The 26,483-nt window shown below is 42.8% G+C and overlaps 1 protein-coding gene across 2 annotated transcripts in view; it reads left to right on the top strand.

Annotated features, from left to right (window-relative positions):
* stk11 (serine/threonine kinase 11) overlaps nt 1-21,822 on the top strand; it is an 86,206-nt gene extending 64,384 nt beyond the window's left edge. For both annotated transcript variants that reach the window (XM_055658875.1, XM_055658877.1), the window contains one exon: nt 15,016-21,822. Coding sequence is in view for 1 of the 2 variants with exons in the window: in XM_055658877.1 (XP_055514852.1) it covers nt 15,016-15,113 (98 nt within the window). In the remaining variant the exon portion in view is untranslated. The remainder of the gene's footprint in view (nt 1-15,015) is intronic.
* Nucleotides 21,823-26,483: the final 4,661 nt, after the last annotated feature.

The raw sequence follows: 26,483 nt of genomic DNA on the forward strand, positions 1-26,483 counted from the left end.
TTAGTCTCTACTTTTTTCTGCGTACACCTTTTCTTTCAGTCTATTTTCAGGCGGTATTCTCTAGAGAAAGAAACCATTGACAATTCAGGTCGAAGGTTTTTCATCTCTTTTCCTCTTCTCTCTGCTTTGCTCTCCATTTACAGTATCTGCATCTTTCTACATTTTCAAACAGTGGTTATAGCCCAAGTGTATGGCAATTGATTGAGTGACAGACCCACCATAGAAATAGGCCCTTCAGCCAATCATCGATTCACCTGTTCAAATTAGTTCTAGGTTATTGCACTTTTCTCGCCCATTCCTTAAGCACTAAGGGTAATTTACAGAGGTCAATTAACCTACAAACCTGCACGTCTTTGGGGTGTGGGAGGAGACCATGCTGTCTCCTCACACAGAGAACCTTAGTCATTATCGAACCGGGGTCTCTGTAAGGCAGCCGCTATACCAGCTGCACCACTGTACTGCAACAATGAACTTAAACAATTCTTCATTGCTGTTATTTTTCTGTATAACCAGCTATTAGTTAATTGCTTCACTGCAATGAGATTGCACTCGCCATATTGTTATCTGCATCATCTGAGATGTCTGCTCATTGAAGTGTTATTTCCTGATATTTCGTTGATCAATGGCTTCAAAGACAAATCCTTAATTGGCTCCACTCGGTTTCTGTGTCGAGAATCTACAAAAAAAAAGTCAAAATGTTTGTTATTTATCTGGATTTATAGGAGCAAAGTTCAGAAAATTAAGTTTGAGAGTAAAGCCTAAATTACTATGTGATAAGGTATTTTAAAATGCATTTCCCTTCCTAATCCTCCAATCAGCTTTAATAAATATTAATTGATCAATTGCAATTCCAAGAGCTCCAGTTTGATGGATTAATTTGAAGTGTCTATTGCCTGGACCAGGAGGTAAAAGGCTGAGTATAATTATCCTCAATAGAGCACTATGCAAGAGTGCATATGAAAACACCGATGCAATGGCACACATCTTGTCAGAAGTGTAAAATGAATGATCCACTATGCCTTTCTCTTGGAGTCCCTGCATCACTGAAACCAATCCTCAGTTACTTCAGTCACAACAGATGACAATCAGAAGTAGTCGAGAGAGCCCTGCACATGCTCAAATCCATGGACTGCAAAGAGCCTCCAGACTTGAGGTGCTGACATTTTGTGTTCCAGAACTCGCTGTGTTTCTCACTAACGTTCGTGCAAATATAAAGTCGGAATCTATCTGATGTTGTGGAAATTACTTAATTATCTCATGCCACGAGTGAAAACAAGTCAAACTTGGCTAATTATTGCTCTTGGTGCTCAATCCATCATACAGTTGGGCAGGTTTGCTGGCAGTATAATCAGGTGACTGAGACTGATCACTGAACTCTGGATTGCATCAGGGTCTCTCGGCTCTAAACCTGATAGCAACCATGGTCCAAAGTGGGGCAAGAGTTGAATTTGAGAGATGTTGAGTAAATTACTGTCCTGAACATGGGACTAAACTTGACTTTTGACTATTCACTTCGCCACCGCTACCACAAATGCACCACGAGTCCAAGGTGAACTGCAGCAACTGGCGGTGACTGCTAGATGGACTGCAACTGCAATCAACTTCAAGGCCATGGGGAGCAGGTACATGGGAATCTCAGTGTCACCAAGTTGGCATCTCGATGTCAATGAAAATGGACACTTTTTCTTTGCTAATGCAGTTAATATCTTGGTAGTCCCATTGAAAATACTGTGGGGAAATATCCACAAAGTCTGCACAAGCCCAGGCAGATGGCACAACACCATCTACCACAACAGAAAAAAAATAATGGAGATTAAACGCTGGCCATGTTATGCACATATCTCATTTCCCCTCGATGTTGAGATACAGTCTGTTAAGTTTCATTGAGACCATATTGCATGGCTCAGTCATAGGTAACTGGACTCTCCCAGGGTTATCATCTTTGCAAGTTTCACAGCAAGAATTTAGCAAGCCAACCGTAAACACAGATGAGGTCAGAAGTCACACCAAACATGTGGTTGGTGGTGCAATAAAAATCGGGCGCTGGAATTTATGCAAGAATGTGCCTTTGTTCTTGGTGCAGTTTACCCTAAATTGCCATATTGACAAATTTTTTTAAGCGATAATAAGATTAGCACAGAAGTTTAGTAACTTATGGCTTTTGCTTTTGTGTCAACCCCCCCATGTGCAAAACCACGAACACTGAGTTGGCCCGCACTTTGAACACTTGTGGAACCCGGGAGATGTTGATTAAATAAGGCTTTTCAGCCGCAGGGTCATTAATTCATTAAAGGTTTGGATTATTTTGTTTTAAATGTAATGAAACTCTTAATAGTTAAGTGCTTCTATATCGTTTAGTCATTTCTAGTTCTATAAACGATTGATTTAGTATGTTTTGATATTGAACAAATTTTCAGCGGTATTAATCAAGGAACACCAGATTATTGTTCGAATATAATTGTGTGCGCGTGTATGTAAGGTAGACGTAAAATGCTGGAGTAACTCAGCGGGCCAGGCAGCATCTCTGGAGAGAAGGAATGGGTGACATTTCGGGTTGAGATCCTTCTTCAGACTGATGTCAGAGGAGTGGGCGGGACAAAGTTGGAATGTAATTGGAGACAGTAAAGGGCCTGTCGCACTTAAGTGATTTTTTTTGGCGACTGTCACAGTCGTAGCAGGTCACTGAAAAAGCGGTGACTGGACCCCCGCTACGACAACCTACCACCCAGTCGACGTCAAGCTACGGCAAGCTACCGACAACTGGCAACCCTATTGTCGCGACTTAGGACCGCCACCTACGACCACACCGGCGACAATATACGACCACACAGACGACAACTGAAGTCATCCTAAATCCACCCGCGACAAGCTACGACAAGAAACAACCCTGTCGGCGACAACTGAACACAATTCAGTCGCCGGTACTGTTGCCGGATGATGTAGGTTGTCACCAATGGAATTCGCTGAGGTTATCGCCCAGCGACAACCAACGTCATCCTGGTGACAACCTATGACAGGAGAAGACTGGCAACGTCAAGTCCACTGTCGCCGAAAGGTTTTGAACATTTCAAAGTCCAGCGGCGACGAGAAAAAAGTTATGACACTTGAGGAGACAACTCCCGACAATACAGGTGTCACCCCACGACTATGTGGCGACAGCCTATTTTCCAGCTGTCACCGAGAAAATCACCTAAGTGGGACAGGTCCTTAGGACAGGATGGAGAACTGGGAAGGGGAGGGGAAAGAGGGACAGCAAGGGCTATTTGAAGTTAGGGAAGTCAATGTTCATACCGCTGGGGTGTGAACTACCCAAGTGAAATATGAGGTGCTGTTCCTCCAATTTGTGCTGGGCCTCACTCTGACAATGGAGGAGGCCCAGGACAGAAAGGTCAGATTGGGAAATCTACCAATTTGACAATGCTTCGCTTCAGAGTACGAATTTAAAAAAAAAAACAATAATTCTAAAGACAGCATCATTTTATTTTAAAAGTAGTTGTACTCTAAATCTTTGCCAAATTGGTAGAGTTTGGATTTTGTGATGTGTAAACAAATTTGAAAAGGAACTTTTGAGAAAAAGTTCACTGCGGGGAAACTGGGGAAAATTGCATAGGTTGACTCATCTTGTAATGAGAAATTGATTTTTCGCAGCGGGGCTTTATAGCAGGAAATTATTTGTTTCTTGTAAAAAAAAAATAATAAAAAGCAACCTGCCAAGTAAACGTTGCAAGCTCCAAGAATTGTTGGATGCAATAATTTGGTGCAAAGAACTTGTGTGCCATTCTATCATTGATTTTTCTTTTTTTTTTTTTTTTTTTTTAAAGCTGTTGCTTTGCACATTTCTTGTGCTCATCAGCTGCAACATATTGTTGCCAGTTTTCAGCACTTTCTGAAGAATATCAAAGCAAAGTAGAAGTAAGTAAGTTTATTGGCCAAGTATTCACATACAAGGAATTTGCCATGGTGCTCCGCCCACAAGTAACAACATGACATACAGTGACAGTTACGAATGACTCAGAAAACACTAAATATTAATAATAATAAAACATTAATGATAAAACACCATTGATCAAGCATGTGAACCAACAAAATACCAGATCAAAGGGAGGCTACAGATTTTTGGCTGTTGAGTAGGGCAACTACTCGTAGATAAAAACTGTTTTTATGTCTGGCTGTGGCAGCTTTGACAGTCCGGAGTTGCCTTCCAGAGGGAAGTGATTCCAAGTGTACAGTTCATCAATGGAGGGAAGGTTGAAGCCAATAACCTTCTCTGCTGATCGGACGATTCGCTGCAGCGTCCAGGTGCTGTGCTTGGTGGCTGAGCCAAACCAGAACATGATGGAGAAGGTGGGGACGGACTCTGCGATGGCCATGTAGAATTGGCCCATCATGGCAGATTGTGCTTCCTCAGCTGCCGTAAGATGTACATCCTCTGTTTTTTGCATTTTTGACTGGAATCGATGGTAACCCCCCCCCCCCCCCCCCCCCCCCACTTAAGGTCCTTGAGATGATGTTCCCAGGAACTTAAAAGATTCCACAGATGTGACTGTGGTGTTGTTGATGGTGAGTGGGAAATCACTAAGATAATCATTAAGATAACACAGATCATCAGATGGTTTAAGTTATAACCACTGATTTGAGTAACTGGGTTATGTTATCTTCATAAATTATCTTATATTTCTAAAATCCTACGAAAGTGTGAGAATAATTCACAATCTTCCATCATCTACGAAGCAGAGTAGTCTTCTGCACTGACCTTTCTGCCTATTCTCTCCACTGTACTTGCTTCGTATTGTTTTATTCGTCACACATTTATCTATTCCCTTTACTAAAGGGATTGTGAATTATTCTTCCCACACTCACTCTCTTTGGATTTTAAGAAAACAAAGTCAGCCCCTCTCCCTTTTTTTTTTTGAGATCTTAAATGTGTGCATCTTCACAATAACTAAACAAAAAGCTAATTTAAACAAGCTAAACCCCTTTGAATTTCAAACATTTTAATCATTTTGTATCAAGATAACCCAGTTACTCAAATCTGTTGTTTTCACGTGAACCCTCTGATTATCTACTTTTGCTTTGATATTCTTCGGAAAAGTAAGTGCCGAAAATTGGCAACAATATTCTGACTGTATCCTAACCAATGAGTTGATTATCTTTCAATTTTTTTTAAGTAAGTTTTTCATTTCACAGTGATATCAGTCTTCCCACTCCAAAATAGGTGGATTTTATTTTTAATAAGTTGGCCAGATATTTTATTTTTATGTCTAGCTTTCTTGTTCAAGCTATGAATAAAAATAGAATGTGATATTTTCTGATAGGTGATATCATCTTGAATAGGCAGCCTTGGGGAGCTCCCAGTGTATGTCCCAGGGTAGGTAGTTTTCTTCCTCTCTTTTGAACAAGGCTTATGGCTGCAGTAAATCATTAGAAATGTGAGCAGGACTACCCTCTCTAGCAAAGCACATTGCTGGAGGAACTCGGCATGCCAGGCAGCATTTGTGCAGGGAATCAACAGACAATGTTTCAGGTTGGGACCCTTCAGATATAGTTGTCTATTCCCTCCACATATGCTGCCTGATCCAATGAGTTCTCCTGCACTTTGTGTTTTGCTCAAAATTCCAGCATCTGCAGTTCCTTGTGTCTACTTCTTTAATCCTTTTGAACATGATCCATCATTTAATAAATCACTCCACTCGTTTATTTTCCCACTTGATCCCCTTCATGTCCATACCTTAACAAATTCAGCTTGAGTACAATCAATGTCTGAGCAGTGCCAAGGTTTGCAGCCTTCTGCTAAAGAAAGGTATTTGTATCTTGGCCATAACTGGGTGTTCCGTTGTTGTACACTCTCATTTTTATGCCCATAGAGTCATACAGCATGAAAACAGTCACTTTGGCCAACTTACTCTTTCTGACCAAGATGCCCTTCTGCACTAGTTTTTGTTTTCTTCCGATGTTTTCAATCTTTTATGCAAAACTGTTATAAGATAAACCTTATGCATGCATCACAAATGTTTCACAATGATGAGTGACATTAGATGAATGGGGAAAAAAATGTGCTGCTCTGTGAAAAATATAACAATGTTTAGAGTCCATCTATGTATTAGGCAGGTAAGGCCTTGGCAAAAATAGTATCAAATATATAAATGCTGGATAGTTGGGCAGTATCTTGTCATGAGAGCAATGCATAACATTTCAGTGACCTTCCATCAAAATGGTGTGATTTAATGGCTTTCATAAATAGTTTGTGCGAGAGAGAGCTTTTATTTGTATAACCAGCATCATTCACGTTCCAGCAGGCCAATGTTTGCTTCCAACTTTGATCTGCACACTGGGCCATCACATGGCCTTTATTTCCTAAGGTACATACATGCGCACATCCCAAATGCAGCCAAGTTCCCAGATGATAATAGTCACAGAAAAGATTCACCCTCTGATGTTGTGTCTGTCCTCTGCAAGGTCAAACCAATGAGTTCCACACTGAACTTGTTTCTTTTGGTTCTTGACCCCGCTATAGAATATTTTGAACTGCATTACTGAAACTTCTCATGTCATGTCTGTATTGTGAAGCACCAGACATCTGACTTGTGACAGCAGGTTCAATGGAGGAACATTCTGCAAATGTGGCATCTTGCAAATGAAACAGCATATTTTTGCAAACAAAATAAAATGGCTAGTGCTGGAAATATTCAATTGGTCAGGCAGCATCTATGGAGAGGGGGATAAAAGTTATTTGTTTTATTTCTGATATACGAAATGTGCAGTATTTTGATTTTTGAATTATTTATGCCAGACTGGTCCCGCCAAGATGCAGCACAGAACGCTACAGGAGATGCTTTTTCTGTGTGACTATCAAACTCCACAACTCCTTCCCTCTTCTGTCGTGGGGTAGATTTACCGCTACCTGTGTAATACTGTGTCTCACCGTGCCTCCAGTCAGGGTTTCATTCCATTTTCCCAATTTCTCATTCTCTATTGTATCTATTCTGATGCCTGTACATCCCGGATGTTGTTGTCTTTCCTTAATCACATTAGAGATATCACAGACATCACAATGGCTTCCCTCCCACCATACTTGGCAGGGCTCAAATTTATCATGTTCATTTTTGTGCTACACACACCCAGCGGAAGAATAGGGTTCCTCTTGTCTAACACTCCACCAGCCTCCGTCTTCAACAGATCATCCTGCTGCTTGAAGCCAGCACTAGGCACATCTTTTCCATTTGCTTCACACACTCCTGCTCCCCTTCTCACGCAACCTCAGGCAATGCACACCTCCATTTAATTCTCCCATTCTTACCATTTGGGGCTCCAATCACCATTCCATGTGAAGCAATGATTCTTCCACTAGAGTGCCTTACCTCATGTGTTCATGTCCTGCTCTCCTCTGCAACAAATGACTGCAGAATATCTACATTAATTTTGCGAGGGTGACTCAGAGCTACTAGTTAATTCTTCAATTCAACACCCCACTCCCACGTTGTCTTTGGCTTCTTGCATTGTTCCAACAAAGTTCAACATGACCTTGAAGAACAATATCTTATCTTCTGACACAACATGTTCTAGCCTTTGAGACTCTAATGAATTCAATAATTTCATATAAATAGCTAAAACAGTTCATATCATAATTGACCAGCCTAGTCTGAAGAAGGGATTTGTCTCGAAATGTCATCTATTCCTTCTCCAGAGATGTTGCTCCCGCTGTCCCGCTGAAATACTCCAGCTTTTTGTGTCCATCTTCGGTTTAAGGCAGCATCTGCAGTTTCTTCCACACATCAACTCTGCTTCTCTTTCCACAGATGATGCTGGATCTGCTGAGTGTTTCCAGCATTTCCTGTTTTGGACTATATTTAACTGTATGGCCATGTATGAAAATGTGCATACAAAAATCATAATTCTCATTATCAGTAACTCAGAAGAAATAACAAAAATATATGTATTGTTACCCAGGATGGAGATCTGCAATGGTGTTCCTTGACAATGTTAGCACCCAAATGGCTGACCAAGTCCCTCCCCAGAACACTTACAGGCCATTGACAATTGGGGATTCTTCCCTCAATGTCCAGCCATGTCTTGCTTGTTGGGTATAGTTTCCCTGATGCTCTGGTTTGAAATAAAACCAAATTTAAAATGAAAACAATTTTCTTCAAATATGGAGCTCCTACTGAATGTTTGGAAAGAAAAGAGAGATGACACAAATACCACTTAATGGATTGCCGATCAGTTATTATTCCTGCCTTTCCTGAGAAGATTGCTTTTAACATGAGAGCCGTTCTTATCTCTACTTGGGTGTTTATGACATGGCTTTGTGCCAATCAGTGTTTTCGCTAATTTACCTTCTGTCGATCGCCAGACTGGGAACATGAGAGAGAACGCCAGGGAATCTGAATGACGGTACTCGTTACCTATTTAAAGTGATTAAGAATTGATAGTGGAGGGGTGGAGTGGCGGCAGGGGGTGGGAGCAGTAGGGTAGCTCAGTCCCTTGTTCCTTTGTGTGTTTGATCTCAGATTTGCCATGCTGTAAAGGTCCAGATGGCTCTCGACGTGCAGAGTAAAAGCGAAGGAAATGTATCTGTGGTCTGTGCTTGCATGCACTACTTGTGACGATGTTACTGGAAGCCTGCCACTGCATTGCTCGGCTGTCGAGGATGCAGGGGATGGGCAGTCAGGAGGGACTGAGGAACAGATGGAGGGATTTCATTCTCCTGCAGTATAATGTCTCCCCAATTTCTCCATCCACATCTTGCCATTATTTCTGCTTTGACATTTCCAATATTGATTCTACATTGGATTTAAGCTTAAAGTGTATTCTTCAGGAACTACAGCCTATTTCTATTCATTTTAATGTTATTTAGTATATATGCACTAAATGCAACAAGTGCAAATCAACATGATGTTAAAGGTATTCTGTTTCCTTGTGTCAGGCACAAAGATGAGAGCATGTTGATTTGTCATGTGTTGTGATTCAAACTACCATATGTCTATAGCTATCACTACATCATGATACTTAATAGTTTAAAAACTGAGCTTGTATTGAAACTTAGAAGGTAGACAAAAATGCTGGAGAAATTCAGTGGGTGAGACAGCATCTATGGAGCGAAGGAATAGATAACGTTTCAGGTCGAGACCCTTCTTCAGACTGATGTGGGGATGGGGGGGGCGGGATGAAGAAAGGAAGAGGCGGAGACTGGGCTGTGGGAGAGCTGGGGAGGGGAAAGAGGGAGAAAGCAAGGACTACCTGAAATTGGAGCAGTCAATGTTCATACCACTGGGGTGTAAACTACCCAAGTGAAATATGAGGTGCTGCTCCTCCAATATACGGTGGTCCTCACTCTGGCCATGGAGGAGGCCCAGGACAGAAAGGTCAGATTCAGAATGGGAGGGGGAGTTGAAGTGCTGAGCCACCGGGAGATCAGGTTGGTTATTGCGAACTGAGCGGAGGTGATGGGCGATGCGATCGCCAAGTCTACGCTTGGTCTCACCGATGTAGAACAACTGACACCTAGAGCAGCGGATGCAATAGATGAGGTTGGAGGACGTGCAGGTGAACCTCTGCTGCACCTGGAAAGACTGCTTAGGTCCTTGGATGGAGTCAAGGGGGAGGTAAAGCTACAAGTGTAGAATTTCCTGCGGTTGCAAGGGAAAGTACAGAGTTAGCGGTCTCTGTGTAAAAGGAGAGTATTGAAACTTTATCAACTAGAATTATGGGCCTCTATATATTTGTTATTTGGCTTATATATAATTTTTAATTAATTGTACAATACAAAAACAGGGACTTTCTACTTAGCTACTCTGTGCTGACCAGGATGCCTTTTTTTTCTTTTTGCCACATCCCTCAACATTTTGCCTAACAAAATACTTTTCCAAATGCCCTTTAAACATTGTAAATTTGTCTGCTTCTACCATCTCCTTTGGCAGTTTGTTCCAGATATTCACAACAACTCTGGGGAAAAAAAAAACTTGCTCCTCAGATATCCTTTAAATTTTGCCTCTCTTACTTTAAACCTATGTGCCCCATAGTTCTAAACTCCCCTGTCCTGGGATAAAAACGTTTGCATGTTTATTCTCTCTATTGCCCAAAATGCCTATATAAGCCTGTTTAAAGACATCACTCCTGCCTCCCATGTTCTAATGAGAATAAATCCATTTTATCCAATCTCTCTGTATAACTACAGCCGCCCCCCCCCCCCCCCCCCCCCCCCCCCCCCCCCCCCCCCCCCCCCCCCCCCCCATTCCAGCCAACATCCTGGTGAATCTCTTCTGCACTCTCCATTCCCACCATATCCTTCCAATAGTGGGGCGTCTAGAACTGTACACCGTGCTCCCATTTGTAGGATGGAACAAGGGTGGAAGAATAGGATTGCTGTTCTAATAAAGGAATCTAATCTAGGAGATGAGAGACTTGATGCATATATGGACTCCAGTACTATACCAATTAATTCATTACATTTGTTTCTATATTCTCCATATGTTTTGCAAGTGGCACTATTGACATGATAATCTAATGTCATTTAATGTAATTATGAAATCAACCAATGGATTAAACATTTTAATCCCTTTCATACATTTTTTTTCCATTGGTTCCAGCTGCCTTCAACTACTGGGTAGGTGTAGAGTGCCTGTATAGTTTAGTTTGGAGATAGTGTGGAAACGGGAGCCCTTCTGCCCCCGCGAGTCCACGCTGACCGCTCACCCATATACTAGTTGGGCTATCCCACTTTTACATCCTGCACACTAGGGGCAATTTACAGAAGCCAATTAGCCTACAAGTCTTTGGAATCTGGGTAGAAAGCGGAGTACCTGGAGGTGACCTACACGGTGACAGGGCGAACGTACATATTCCGAGCAGACAGTGCCCATAGTCTGGATCAAATCTGGGTCTCTACTGCTGCACCACTGTGCAGCCTTGATTCCTGAAAGATGTGCCTCTTCTTCATTCAACCTACCACACATTGCCCCTGTGCCAGTCTTTGGTTTTCCCTCCCACGCAATAATCCAACCACAGTTTGGGCCTGATTGCATGTAACTAGCAGAAACGTTATTACTTGAAAGCAAAATTGGGAGTGAATCATTTCCAAATGTTAAAGTACTGAGATTAACAAGACTGGGATGTTAATCTGAAAATCAACATATGATGGAAACATAATGGTTTTTTTTTTTTAATTACAAGATATGTAAGCAAGCCCTTTGGCTCACCAAGTCCATGCTAACCATTGATCACCTATTCACAATGGGGTTCTATGTTATCCCACTTTCACATCCACTTCCTCCATGCTAGATACAATTTAGGAGCCAATTACCCTACATACTCCCAGATCTTTGGGGTGCTGGGGGAAAATGGAGCATATGGAAGAAACCCATGCGGTCACAGAGAGAATGCGCAACCTCCACATAGAACAGCACCTGAACCTGTGCTGCCCATTTTTGCTGTCATTAGGTCACTTTGTTTAAGAGAAACAGTAACCTGCTTTATTTAGGAGTAGCTAGCTTGCCCCTTGATAGACACTGAAAGGCTTAACTTTAAGAATAAATACAATTTTACAGGCATAGCATTCTGCATTCCAGGTGGCGAGCTATAGTAAAGTATAAAGTGCGAAAATACCAGACTTTGCTCAGTCCCAGGTTATAGGGCACCCAGTCACTTGGTCTGAGGAATTTGTTTATGCTGATGGCAAACATTTGCCACTGCTGTTTAGTGGCCAAGGTTAAAGCAGGTTAAGGATTGTCAGCAGCCTCCATCGTAACACTTGTGAAGAACAGCCTGGTTACAAAAAGACACAAAGTGCTGGAGTAACTCGTTGGGTCAGGCAGCATCTCTGGAGGACAAGGATGGGTGACGTTTGGGTTTGGGATCCTTCAAATATAGACTAAATGTGGTTGGGGGAAAGGCTGGAAGAGGGGAGGGACAGAACAAAACCTGTTGAGTGATGGGTGGATTCATGTGAGGGTTTTTGATTGGCTGATGGTTGGACAAAGGCCAGTGACAAAGAGATGAAGGATAGAAGAGATGTGAATTAACCATCTATATCTCTCCTTCTCCCTCGACCTTCCACCTGTATCTCACTTTCCCTCTCCTTTTCCATCTGTATTCCTTCTTCTGGCTTCACAATTCGCTCCACTTTTATCCTTATCTCTCTTTTTTTTTTTTTGTCTTTTCATTTCTGGCCTTTGTCCAACCACCTGCCTCTCAACAATCTACCTCGCCTGTATCCACCTATCACTTGCCAGGCTTTGGCCTGCCCCCCACAGCAGTCAGTCTAAAGAAGGGTCCCAACCCAAAACATTACCTGTCCATATTCTCCAGAGATGCTGCCTGACTCGCTGAGTTACTCCAGCACGGTGTCTTTTTTTGTAAACCAGCATCTGCAGCTCCTTGTGTCTCCTGTTTTAAAAAAAAAAAATCCCAGAAATCTTGTCGACCTTGTGTTTGACTGTCTCTAATGACTTACAATTTGTGCTCCATTAACAAATGATAGTGATATAGATATTGATTATTGGTTTCTTTGTGTTCATGTTTTAGGTTTTCCACAACCAGTGCTCTGGATCAGATCCATGAATAAATGGAGCGATGCTTCAAGCCTCATTCCTAATTTTGTTTCTCTCCCAATTACTGGTGGTGTAATTCTTTACAAAGGCAGTGACTTCTTTCGTTGATGCTCTGCCAACAGTGTAATATGATAACTATCCTACCTGTCAGATAGCTCACGATTGGAAAAAAGTACTCTGTCAGGTGATATTGCTGCATAATGCACAGCCAGGACAAATACTGCATTAATTTCCGTACTCCAGACACTTCTTGGCACAGAAGTATATGCTTTAAAAATAGGGTGCCTTCGTAAAGTTAAAACAACCTCATGATGAAACTCCATACTTGCCATTTTAAGCAGTTTGCTCAGAAATGATGTATTTCTGGTTGTATCTTTTACATGTAACAGTAATTACTTGGAAGTAGTTACCCAAGTGCCTGCAGATCACATTCCCCATATACATTAAGTGTTTTACTCTCCCGAAGGGTGAAATAAATTCTGAATATAAATAATATGTGGGTATATATTAGCTGGGAAACAGTACGAGTTTGTCTGCATGGCGTTGAAATAAGAACAGAAAATGAAAGAATCACTCAGTTGTCAGGCAGCATCTGTGGATGTAGAAGCATAGACTCATGCCACCCCTTCACCTCTTTATGCCGCCTATCTCCCCTTTACACTTAGAGGGTAGTATTTAGGCAAATACATGGATAGTTGTTTAAATAAAATCGAAGGTAGCCAAAAAATATTGGGGAAGCTCAGCAGGTGAGGCAGCGTCTATGGAGAGAAGGATTTTGGCGATGTTTTGGGTCGAGACCCTTCTTCAGACTGATGTCGACTAAAGTAGGCAGAGACAGTAGGACTTGTGGGAGAACTGGGCAAGGTGGGAGAAAGCAAGGGGTATCTAAAATTAGAGAAGTCAATGTTCATACCGCTGGGGTGTAAACTACCAAAGCAAAATATGAGGTGCTGTTTGTCCAATTTGCGCTGGGCCTCACTCTGGCAATGGAAGAGGCCCAGGACAGAAAGGTCAGATTGGGAATGGGAAGGGTAGTTGAAGTGTTGAGAAACCGAGCGATCAGATTGGTTAAGACGGACTGAGCGGAGGTGTTCAGCGAAGCGATCGTCTAACCTGTGCTTGGTCTTGTCGATGTGGAGAAGTTGACACCTGGGACAGCGGATGCAATAGATGAGGTTGGAGGAGGTACAAGTGAACCTCTGCCTCACCTGGAAAGACTGCTTGGGTCCTTGGATGGAATCGAGGGACACGTGTTGCATTTCCTGCGTTTGCAGGGCAAAGTACCTGTGGAGGGGGTGGTTTGGGTGGGAAGGGACGAGTTGACTGGGGATTTAAGACGTTTTAAAATAAAAATTAAATGTTGTCAATCTTGAGTATCAGAGATTAATCACAATATTTGAATTTGCCTAATTTCATAGGAACTAAATGCCATATTTGTCTTATTAATGTAGATTTTTGCAACACATACGCCTTCTGGCCTTGGTTTATTAATTTCTGACCTTTGACCAGCAATTTTACAAAATAACCCCCCCCCCCCCCCCCCCCCCCCCCCCCATCTCACCTGTGTTCATCTGTTACCTGCCAGGCTTTGTCCTGCCCCTCCTCTCTTCCATCCCCCGCAATCGGTGTGAAGAAGGGTCACAACCCAATACAACACCTAACCATGTTCTCCAGAGATGCTGCCTCTCTCATGGAGTTATTTCAGCACTTTATTTCTTATTTTGTAAACCAGCATCTGCAGTTCTTTTTTTTCTGCATTGTGTCTAGGGTTACAAATGGTGATGGATGCTGGAGTTTTAGTTCCGAATGTAAGAATCAAAGCATTATAGGCCATTGGACCTAAACTGGCATCTGTTAGATTCACCTCAGTCCCATTCCCTGTTTCTGCTCAATAAACTTCCAAAATATTCTCTGTCAAGTACTGTAAAGCTTGGTTTTGAGTGGATCTAAATCACTCCTACAAACAGTGAAGGTGAGATTGGATATACTCTGTGTAAAATTAACTATTTCAGTCCAGATGAAGGATCTTAACCCTAAATGTCACCTGTCTATTTCCTCCACGGATACTGCCTGACTGGCTGAGTTCCTTCAGCTGATTGTATGCATCCTTGTCACCTTCCCCTCAGCTAACAATGAACCATTCTACATTTCCTTATCGTCTGCTATGACCTGTTGTTTTTGCACCTTACCCTTCCATATCTCTTGACTCCCTCTCCCCTGACTCTCAGTCTGAAGAAGGGTCTCGACCCAAAACGTCACCCATTCCTTCTCCAGGGATGCTGCCTGTCCCGCTGAGTTACTCCAGCATTTTGTGTCTATGGTCCTCCAGCAGTTTCTCTCGTTAATTCTTTGCATAATAATTTTTTTTTTTAAACAAATTTCTGTTGAAGTCTAATGCAATATATCGTTGACCAGCTCCAAAGCCTCTCCATGTCTCACACTCATGGTTCTTTCTCTTAATGTCTTGCAGCGACCACTGACACCGGGGGATTGTGGTGTTGCTGCTGCCTGTGCTCCTGCGTGGATGAGCACTGCAAGCAGGCGACGGAAAGAAGAAAGAAGCGGTGATCGAAAGAACAAGCCCAACCTTCTACCAAAAGAAAACGGCATGCCAACCAACCAACCAATCAATCAACAAATGCCAACTGTTTGTAACAAACCTGAGTTTGAAAAAAAAAAGTATAACCATGGATGTTTAGAAGTTTGTGCAGAGCCAAGTAGATGCACTTTATGTCTTAGACTTTGTCTTCTGTTTATACTTGCAGTATAGTACACATTGTCATGTGTAAATGCATGCTGTAAAGGGCTTGGAGAAAGGGGATATTATTGTGAAGGGCGATGGGACAAATACCCTTGTGTATGTTAATCTGCATTGATTTTCAGCAGATTCATTAAGAAAATCAAACATCTACCAAATGAAAATGCCTTGCTGCCACTTTTGGTAAGAAGTGTCAGGAGCATCTGTATAGTTAAATGTACCATTTGAGCAGGATTTTCAAATGGGGAAGAGCTAAAAGGAAAGGGGCTTATTTTGCTGAAAGGCCTATTCTCAAGAGTGTTAACTTCCTACTACAAATTTCTTAGTCTCAGTCGCATCACTGTTATAAATGGTTACATTTGCTGGGAATGGCCTCCAGTCACCCTGCCACCTGGTGGGCACACCGACACATGCATTCCTTTTACTTGCGGTGTGCTCCAGAGCTTCATGTCCCTGCTTTGAATCTTCCCTCCCCGCAGCATTCAATTCCAAAATCAAAACACAAAAAAAAAAATGGTTCTATGGATGAAGCAGACGCACATGGCTGTATCAGTTTGACAGCTGCCTCCTGTTACGCAGAAGACGCAAGCATATTTCCAATGTTCATAGTTGGCAGGGCAAAAATCAATAATTTGCAGTCGGCAAAGAGTATTAGATCTTTTTTGCAGTACTGTTAGATTGATGAGGGACTTGGCAAGATGCTACATAGAAAGCAGTAATGCATTCAGTGCTTTGTGTTGGTGGTGGTAGGAGACAGATCTCAGTAACAGGCTGCCTCACGCTGGTCTTTCAACACAGGCTGCACACATTTATGGCTGTTGCTTCTTGTGATTTCCTGATGGAGCCTCTGCTCACTTTGCAGTGTGGCTGTTCTGTTTGGTGAAATATTAAAACACTGTTGTGGTACCAAAGCATTATTTATCGCACTGAAGTAGTTGCCAGTATTATTATCACAGAGCGACTGATTTGAATTCTTTACCCTGCGTCCTATTTCTTATTGGTTTGCTCTGGCAAGAGAAGGAATGTACTTAATGTTCACTCTCTTGGAGTCAGTAACCGCAGCTGGAGATATTGAACTGTGGATACTGGGAGCTGCAGATGCTGGCTTACAAAAAAACACACACACAAAGTGCTGGAGTAACTCAGTGGGTCTAGCAGCACCTCTGCAGAACATGTAAAGTTGAAGAAGGGTCCAGAACTGAAATGTTATTGTACATGTCCTCCAGGGATGCTGCCTGACCTGCTGAATTATTCTCCTCTCATTTTTGTCTACCTGAATTATTCCAGCGCTTTTATCTTTTTTTTCCAGGTATTGATCTGTTTGATAAATGTAAGAGGGAATTAAGTCAGCTACTGGATAGTAACTACAAATCCATTACTGGCCAAGACTCAGCCTAGATTATAATGTGTTTTTTAGTTTGAATGGTCTGTTGGACTTAAAAATGAACTTTGTCCATGTTCAAAATCAAATGTAGGCAAAATAAATCACGCATTTTTCTTCTTACAAACCTTACACTACTCTGATATTCCACACATTTTAAAATTAGGACGTGCACTATTTTAGAATGGATTAACACATTTGCACTGAATTCACTGTGTGACAATCTTCATGTCCAGACCAACACACTCTGCATCTCTCCATTTTACTTCAAATTTCAACAGAGTTGATGCCAGAGAAGTCTTTCCCATTTAATTTCAAGATAACAGCTGTGCCAATAAGGCCTTTCACAGCTGTCTTTCTCAATCACATTATTAAAGAAACAGAGTGATCTTGGTTATTGTTGCATAGATGTATGCAGCTGGTTTTCAGAATTACTGCCCTGCTTGATTCAAAGGACCCTTGGATTGATAATGGATGCAGCAACATACTGCATGGCCACCATTCTCGAAGGGACAAATTGACACTCAAGCCAACACTTGCAGCCAAGCGCACTGGAAAAGTGCAGCTCATAGCAAGGATGCAGTTGAGGCTATAAAATAGAACTTTCACAGATGTAAACCTCCACTTAGCAGAAGGTATTTGGAGCAAAGCATTTCCGATAGCACCAGTGATTTACATTGTATTAACAGTAGCCATGGTGACTGAAGAAAGTTGGTGTATAAAATCCATTGTTCCTGGATTTAGGACTTTATACACCTATGCAAACAAAAAGTGGAGGCTTTATAATGGACTGTGTGAGACAATTGCAAAACTGGCTTCCCGTGATCAATGCATGTTGTGCAACTTTACTCTTGGTGACTGCGTCTTTTAACCCATCTTTGATTTGTCGACTTAGAGGCAGAAATATATTGAAAGAAAAATTGCAACTAAGCTAATGGGTTGTCAGATTCTGTGCACCAAAGTCGCATTTGGTGTTGCTAAGATTCCCTGTCCAACATGCAAAAACAAAAACTGGAATTATTACCAATGGATTTTTACTTGACCCTGACAAGCAAAACACATGGGGATTGAACTTGAAAGCATTAGGAGAGACATGCAGCAACACAGCTCTCTGGAAATCCTTCCAAACTTTAAACGAGAGGACCGAAAGATCTTAAAAGTTATTGGTGGAGTGCTACTGCATCCTATAGTTTAATTTAGGTGTTGAAGATTCGCTTTGGAATACCAGTTAGTACATCTCTTCCCCCAGATGAATCGTGCATCATCAGCATGCCATCAAATGTGTCTTGCCACTTGCTATTAAAAATTAAATGCAACATCTTGAAGCATTATGTACAAGTTATATGAACATGCCTACTCCTACCGTATGAAATTGACTGTGGCAGCTTTCTGGAATGGCCTGTAAGCTACTCTTCCTAGTTTGATGAAAGAGTGGGGTTTGCAGTATTGTTGCCCTTTCCATGAATTACCCAGTTGATCAATGCACAAATAGTTTTGAATGCTGGAAGCCCTCCGAGATAGCAAGTGGTGGCTCTGTGTGAGTGAGGATAGGCGTAATAAAATCATAGTAAAATAATAGTCAATTTACGAGGATTTTGCCCAGACCCGAGGGCCTGAGCTATGGGGAGGGGTTGAGCAGGCTAGGACTCTCTATTTCTTGGGGCGCAGGAGCATGACGGGTGATCTTATAGAGATGTACAAAATCATGAGAGGAATAGATCGGGTAGACACACAATCTCTTGCCCTGTGTAGGGGAGTCGAGAACCAGAGGACATGGGTTTAAGATGAGGGGGGACAGATTTAATAGGAATTTGAGGGGTAATTTTATCACACAAAGGGTGGTGGGTGTATAGAACGAGCTGCCGGAGGAGGTAGTTGAGGCAGGTACTATTGCAACGTTTAAGAAATAAATTAGACAGGTACATAGGACAGGTTTAGAGGGATCTGGGCAAACGTAGGCAGGTGGAACTAGTGTAGATGGGACATGTTGGCAAGTTGGGCCGAAGGGCCTGTTTCCACGCTGTAAGACTATATGACTATAATCATACTTTTTTTATAATGCATTTACAGACGAGGGTGTTATTGGCAAGGCCAGGATTTACTGTCCATCTCTAATCACCATTAAGAAGGTGGCAGTGAGTGGCTGCAGTTTTCTGCAAATCCATTAATTTTGGGCACCAAAGGGTTTAACCTGATTGATCCCTATTTTAAATTATAATCAAAGTCTGTCCATTACACAATTGAAATTGACATATTACCATTTTAACTTTTTAAGCAAAATTCAAGGAATAGAAAGCAAATTCAGAAAAAAATGATATTTTTGCAGCCCTTGTCATGGGAATAATATCTACCCTATCTCTGCCATTCATAACGCTACTCAAAGGACTAGATAGAGTGGATGTGGAGTGGGAGGGTAGTGAGAGAGTCTAGGACCAGAGGGCACAGCATCAGAATAAAAGGACGTACCTTGAGAATGAAGAGGTGGAATTTCTATAATCAGAAGTTGGTGTATCTGTCCATCTGGGTATTTTTAAGGCAGGTGAGAATAGTGTAGATGGGGAATGTTGGCCAGCCTGGGCAGGATGGGCCGAAGAGCCTGTTTCCACGCTGTATGGCTTTATTGCTCCATGTATATCTTTCCCATGGGGGAAGATATACATTGGTCCCAGCGGGTACTTAACCACCACTTCTCAATGATGGGGAAGGGAATTACAAGCTGGCCTTGCTATTGGTGGTGTTTGGGCCTAATGTGTCAAGGAAATGGGGTTTGGACTCTAGACCAGAGTTGATGTGGAACTTCACCCATGATCCGAAGAATGGCAGTGTAGGTTCAATGGGTGGTGGAAGCTAGTTCATGCTCTTGACACTGACAAATCTCTGAGAGGGTCCTGACATGGTCCAGACTGTGCTGTTCCCAAGGATCAGCAATTCCTCATGGATTGAATGGTGGAGGAAAATCGATTCCTGAAGAGGATTGAGAACTTCTAGAGCAGTTGTCAAGTGTTGATACCTTCGATATGTCTCCACAATGCACATGTACCTGATGCTTCTGACCATGCACATTAAGGTTGCTACTGCCACCCTGAGCCATATGACCACTGCAAAGTAAACAGGGTATTGTCCCTAAGAAAGCTTGCCCTAACAGAGAACGTTGTGGGATGCATCTTCACTTGTCTCATTTAGTTCAGTTTATAGATACAGCATGGAAACAGGCTCTTTGGCTCACCCAGTCAAGCTAGTGATATATTATCTCACCTTCTCATCCACCTTACACACTAGGGGCAATTTACAGAAGCCAATTGACCTTCACACCAACACGTCTTGGCAACGTGAGAGGCAACCCATGTGGTCACAGGGAGAATATGTAAACTCCACACAGACAGCGCCCAAGGTGAGGATGGAACCTGGGTCTTTGTCGCTGTGAGGCAGCAGCTCTGCCAACTGCACCACTTTGTCACCCTTTATATTAGCAGCTGAATGTTAGCTGTCACATGACTCCTTTCTCACAATCCCTCCACCTGGTTTTAACGACTGCCATCCTTGTTGGGTGACTCTTACAATAGTGATCAATGGAGTCAGCTGGGTTTTTGTTGTTATTTCAGGTGAGGACATCTATTTTTAGTAGCTGCTCCTGGCTTGTGTTTAGAATTTTTCTCTGGCTTCTATCTCTCTCAACATGATCTCCAGATCATCTTTGAGGATACAAAATGTGCAGGAAGTCACAAACCAAGCATGATAGCGGGCAACTTGGACGCACCTATTTTCTCCTTCCCCTTCCATCTACATTCCTTCCTCTAGCTTCACAATTCGCAACGCTTCAATCCTTTTTCGCACACCTGTCTTTTCATCTCTGGTCTTTGTCCAACTATCAAATAACCCTCCTCACCTGTGTTGCCGATCCGAAAAGCCAGCTATTCCTTTTCTCCATAGATGCTGTCTGGCCTGCTGAGTTACCCCAGCAATTTGTGTCTATCTTTGGCCTGTTACCTGCCAGGCTTTTTCCTACCCCCTCTCTCTTACCTTCCTCCCCCGCCCACCACCACCACCTCCCACTCATAATCAATTTGAATAAGGGTCCCGACCCGAAACATCACCTATCCATGTTCTCCTGACCCACTGAGTTACTACTAGCACTCGGTGTCCTCTGATAATGGGCATAATACTTTTTTCCAAAGAGGACCTGGCATATCGAGATGCTGTCTCTCTGCTCTTCACACCCCATGCCTTCCCTCCACTACCAGTGGCAGATCCTGGTGAAGCAATGCTGTTTAAAAGTTCCAGCCATGACAGCAGGAGGCAGCGGTCCATCTACACGACTACTGAAACTGTGCAAGTGCGCAAAAGGTCACTAATTGTAGTGATTACACGACAAATGCAGATGAATATCTCATCCCAGTTGCTGCATGAAACGTTGGCACAGTGAAATTTAAGCGAGTGAGTGGTTGTGAGTGAACTTGAATTCCTAAAACAAATTAATTTACTCCTCATACTACTTCGGAGTAACACTGAGATATCTGTCATTGTTTACACTGATCCCCAGTGGATGTGCGATTTGTACAATCCTTCATTACATCCCTCGGAAATATCTCAACGTGTTTTTCACACAGTTAATTCCTTCATGAAGTCAAGTCACTGTTGTCGCCTCTTTAGCACCCAGTGTGATCTCCTGACAGCAAGGAGAAGGAAATTGAAATTGCCAATAACTATTGTTGTAAATGTACAACATTTGTGGTACTTGAGGTCCTGGAGGAGTTGCTGGCTGGCAATGTCAGGTAAATCACGCGTGACGTTTACTTAGAACCCAGTTCTGCATTAAAATTAAATGAATTTGGAGGAACCCAGAGTAAATAATTGACTTGAATGTCAAAGTACATAAGGCTGAAATTGCTCAATTGATGAGAAACCTGTCAATGTTTCACGACTTGTGTTTTGTAAGATTGTCATTGTAAAGACATTTCACTTCATTCACAATAGTTATGGCTGACTGCTAAAGTTATGTGTCAACACTGGTTGCATTTTAATGTTGCATCATTGCGTTAAATTGGTTTACCTCTGAAATGATAATAATGGCTACTTAGCAATTTTTACTGGGTGCTGGAACGTTAATGGTCCAGAATTAAAATATTAATGCCTAGAAATTGAATGCCGTCTGTTTACATTTTGTTCAAAGGTTTGTCTCATCAAAATGAAGTAGAGCATGTGGTTCAAATGCCATTGCAAACACACAATGGAAATTCATTGCCACAGCCAGCTGTGGAGGCCAAGTCAATGAATATTTTTAAGGCGGAGATTAATAGGTTCTTGATTAGCATGGGAGTCAGGGGTTATGAGGAGAAAGCAGGAGAATGGGCTTGAGATGGAAAGATAGATCAGCCATAATTGAATGGCGGAGTAGACTTGATGGGCCAAATTTTGGTCCTCGGACTTATGAACATGAATTTATAAAAACAGGTAAGCCTGAATCCGAGCCATTTTTGAGGAAGGTTTGGGATTTCAAGGAGATGAAGGGGGCAGTTAGCCAAAAGGATCATTTTTCAAGGGGAACGTTTCAGGTTGAGCACTGAGCTGGGATACCTGTGGGGTTCAGTGGTTAATAACCCTTCTCTTTGTCTGGGTGGGGGTTGTGTGGGAAACAATGGCTTTACTTTGGGCTTTAGAGATACAGCGTGGAAACAGGCCCTTGGCCTCACCGAGTCCGCGCCGACCACCGACCACCCCGTACACAAACACTGTCATACACACTAGGGACAGTTTTACATTTTTTACTGAAGCCAATTAACCTGCACGTCTTTGGAATGTGGGAGTAAAGTGGAGCACCCGGCGAAAACCCACGCGGTCACAGGGAGATCACGGTCTTCTATGATTCAATACACTTGGAGTCTGGAGACTAACACCCAAAGAAACGTTTTCACGTATCATACAGTTTAGTTTGGGTTAGAGATACAGAGCGGAAACAGGCCCTTCGGCCCACCGGGACAGTTCTGACTAGTGATCCCCCGCACATTAACGCTATCCTACACACACTAGGGACAATTTTACATTTATACCAAGCCAATTAACCTACGAACCTGTACATCTTTGAAGTGTGGGAGGAAACTGAACTGAACAGGGAGAACGTACAAACTTCGTACAGACAGCACCTGTAGTCAGGATTGAACCCGGGTCTCTGGCGCTGTAAGGGAGCAACTCTACTGCTGCACCACTGTACCACACAGTGGAAGTAATCAATATTGGGGTCAGCGATGCTCGGAATCTTGAGCAGTGCACACTTGTAAAAATTGTAAAAATGGTCCCTAGCATGTTAGATAGTGCCAGTATGCGGGAATCGCTGATATGGTCAGACTCAGTGGGCCAAAGTGCCCTGATTCTGTGCTGTACCTCGAATTTAAACTAATTTCTATTCAATCTTTCCCCCCCTCACCTGAAACCTATGTCCTCTGGTTCTTGATTCCTTGTGTGTATCTTACATCTGCAGCATATTTGAGGAAACTGGGCCAAAGGCACCAGCATCTCTGATCCGCAGTGGAGCTTGTTACATTTTCATTCATGTTTCGATAAAAATTCTAATCCATAATGCACAAAAATGTGGCACTGTGCAATCTAATTTCCGTGCATTAATTTTTAATGCTGGTAGTTTTTTCATATTGTTCTCCCAGCCTTAGTATTTCTTGCCAACATCATCATTTTTCTACTTATCAAGTACCTACAGATTCTACTCCACATTCCTGCATTATTGGATCCTCCTGTTAAAAGTATTTTGGACTAAATGCCTTCATTACTTTCTCTAAAAGCATTTCTAAATTCTCAAATAAAACTTTAATTCGTTCAATGGAGGACTGTTAAGTTGACCTGATTTTATAAAGCTTGTAATGTCATCTACCTGACACAGTTCAACTGCAATTAGACGCTAGAGATACAGCGTGGAAACAGGCCTTTCCACCCAGCGAGTCTGCACTGATCACCCCGTACACCAACACTATCCTACACACTTGGGACAATTTACAATTTTTACCGAAGCCAATTAACCTAAAAACCTGTACGTCTTTGGAATGTGGTAGGAAACCGGAACACCAAGAGAAAACCCACGCGGTCACAGGGAGAATTTACAAACTCTGTGCAGACAGCACTCGTGGGCAGGATCAAACCCGGGCCTCTGGCACTGTAAGGCAGCAGTTCTACCGCTGCATCACTGTTCCATCCTAATTTGAATAGCATTAGTGCCACCAAAACTATTGCTATTCAAGGTAGGTGAAGATATTTTTGTAGTACTAAATTTTTCAAAGAAATCCGACTTCATCTTCAAAAATGCCAATGGCATGAGGTGACCTTGTGAGGGGGCGTTGGTATAATTCAGTGGAAAGGATGGATGCCTTTTCCTCAGAGTTTATTCCCTTGCCTGTTTTCAATTAGCAATTGCTAGAAATGCCATGGGAATATGTGGTAGATCCGCTGTTGGAATTCTAATATTCATTTTCTGTACATTGGAAATAAAATGACTTGAATCTCATTTGATTACCTTCAGGCATCACGGAGAAATTATTGAGGCTTTTGGAAACAGAATAAAATAGATTGATTTTTTTCAATGTGTCATTCCACAACTGTGGGGGAAAAGAGTTAAACATTGGATGTCACTGTGCACTTACCAGCGTCGGGAAAGGTTAGTACAGATTAGGAAGGTTAGAAAAAAAATGTAGATATTCAACATCTGCAGTACATTTCTTTTAGATTTTATTTTGCTTTATGGATTTCACAAGATATTTTTAGAAAATTCTATTTGATGCTGCAAGTATAATTTTATGAATGAATAATGATACTTGGTTGAAAGTGTGAAAAGGGCTTGCATAACCTAGGAAGGAATGTTTGTAATCTATTGTAACATATTCTAACATATTATAATCTCAGGGTGACACAGTTTAAGTTAATTTTAGATGTGATTTAAAAACTTCAGCTTTACTTTTTGGACAAAAAAAATTGAGTCAAGTGAAAGATTGGATTGGCCATAATCTCTGCAGTGAAGCAGAAAAAGCTTGAAAACTCTCTTGAATTATTCTTGCCATTATTTCTTTTAGAAACATAGAAAATAGGTGCAGGAGTAGGACATTCGGACCTTTGAGCCAGCACCGCCATTCAAAATGATCATGGCTGATCATCCAAAATCAGTACCCCGTTCCTGCTTTCTCCCCATATCCCTTGATTCCGTTAGCCCTAAGTGCTATATCTACCTCTCTCTTGAAAACATCCAGTGAATTGGCCTCCACTGCCTTCTGTGGCAGAGAATTCCACAGATTCACAACTCTCTGGGTAAAAAAGCTTTCCCTCATCTCAGTCCTAAATGGCCTACCCCTTATTCTTAAATTGTGATCCCTGGTTCTGGACTCCCCCTACATCGGGAACATTTTTCCTGCATCTTGCCTGTCCAATCCCTTAAGAATTTTATATGTTTCTATCTGTTTCGTGAATTTTATTCATGCATTGCTCCAAAGATTTGGGATTTTGTTCAAGACCCGTGGTGGCTGGAGCCGGTGTTTACTACAAAACAAAGCACTTGAGTGGGATGATTATACTGTGGAAGGTCTGGCAATACTTCTCATGTTAATTGGTAAAATCAAGAATTGTGCTTTTTTTGGCTTTGGACTTGATGACTCATTCCTGCAGTGTTCAGAGAATGAGAGCCTGCCTTGTGAAAGGTTCCGGTACTGCAGTATTGCTGGTGTTCATCTGGTATTTGGTCTGTCTGATTCTTCTCCACGGATTTAAAGTAGTAATTTTCCAGTTCATTACAGTGAAGCAGTCTTCATATTTAGTTTCACAGAAATGCACAAAGCAATTATTTTTGCACTCATCTTGTAATGGAGTCATACAGTGTGGAAGCAGGATCTGTGGCCTAACTTGCCCCTGCCGACCAACAAGGCCCATCCACACTAGTCCCTCCTGCCTGCATTTGGCCATATCCCTCTAAACCTCCGGTAGGCGGCGCGGCTCTGGCCAGCAGCGGCCTCTGCAGTCTGTCCGCGTTTTTATTATTTTCTGTCTGTGTTTTAATGTAGTTTTTGTTATTTTTTGTTGGGGTGTGTGTGTGGGGGGGGGGGGGGGGGGTGGGAGGGGGGGGGAAACTTTTTAAAATCTCTCCCTGCACTGGAGACCCGACCTTTTTCTCGTCGGGTTCCGTTGGCGTTGAGGCCGCAACGAGGAGCGGCCTCCAACAGGAAGAAGCCGGGGACTCAGGTGCCGACTCACCGTTGCCGTCGCGGAGCTGGCCGAGGCCGGAGCGGTGGAGGAACGCTGCTGCTGCTGCTGCTGCTGCTGCCGATGCCGCTGCTGAGTCGGGGGCTGCTGCTGCGGGTCTGCGGACAGCGGCGCCGGGAGCCCGCGGCTCCCTGGAGAGAGACCGCTTTTCGGGGCTCCTGCAACGGAGAATTCTCCCGCCCGAGTTGCGGGGTCGAAGAGCTCCTGGAGCGGGGCCTCACTACACCGCCCCGCGCGGCTGGAATGGCCGCGGGTACTTGCGAGCGCACACCGGGGGCTCCAACACCAAGACCCGGTGTGCGACCTCGCACCACCCGGCGTGGCTTCAATGGCCGCGGGACAATCGCCATCGCCAGCCGGGGGCTATGACTTTGACTCTGACATCGGGGGGGGGAGAGTGCAGTGGAGAGATAAGTTTTTTTTGGCCTTCCATCACAGCTATGTGATGGATGTTTATGTAAAATTGTAATTATGTTGTGTCTGGGTCTATTTGTGTGTAATGTATGGCTGCAGAAACGGCATTTCGTTTGGACCTCTAGGGGTCCAAATGACA

Source organism: Leucoraja erinacea, chromosome 29, assembly GCF_028641065.1.
Source record: "Leucoraja erinacea ecotype New England chromosome 29, Leri_hhj_1, whole genome shotgun sequence".
In the NCBI taxonomy this organism is placed as follows: domain Eukaryota; kingdom Metazoa; phylum Chordata; class Chondrichthyes; order Rajiformes; family Rajidae; genus Leucoraja; species Leucoraja erinaceus.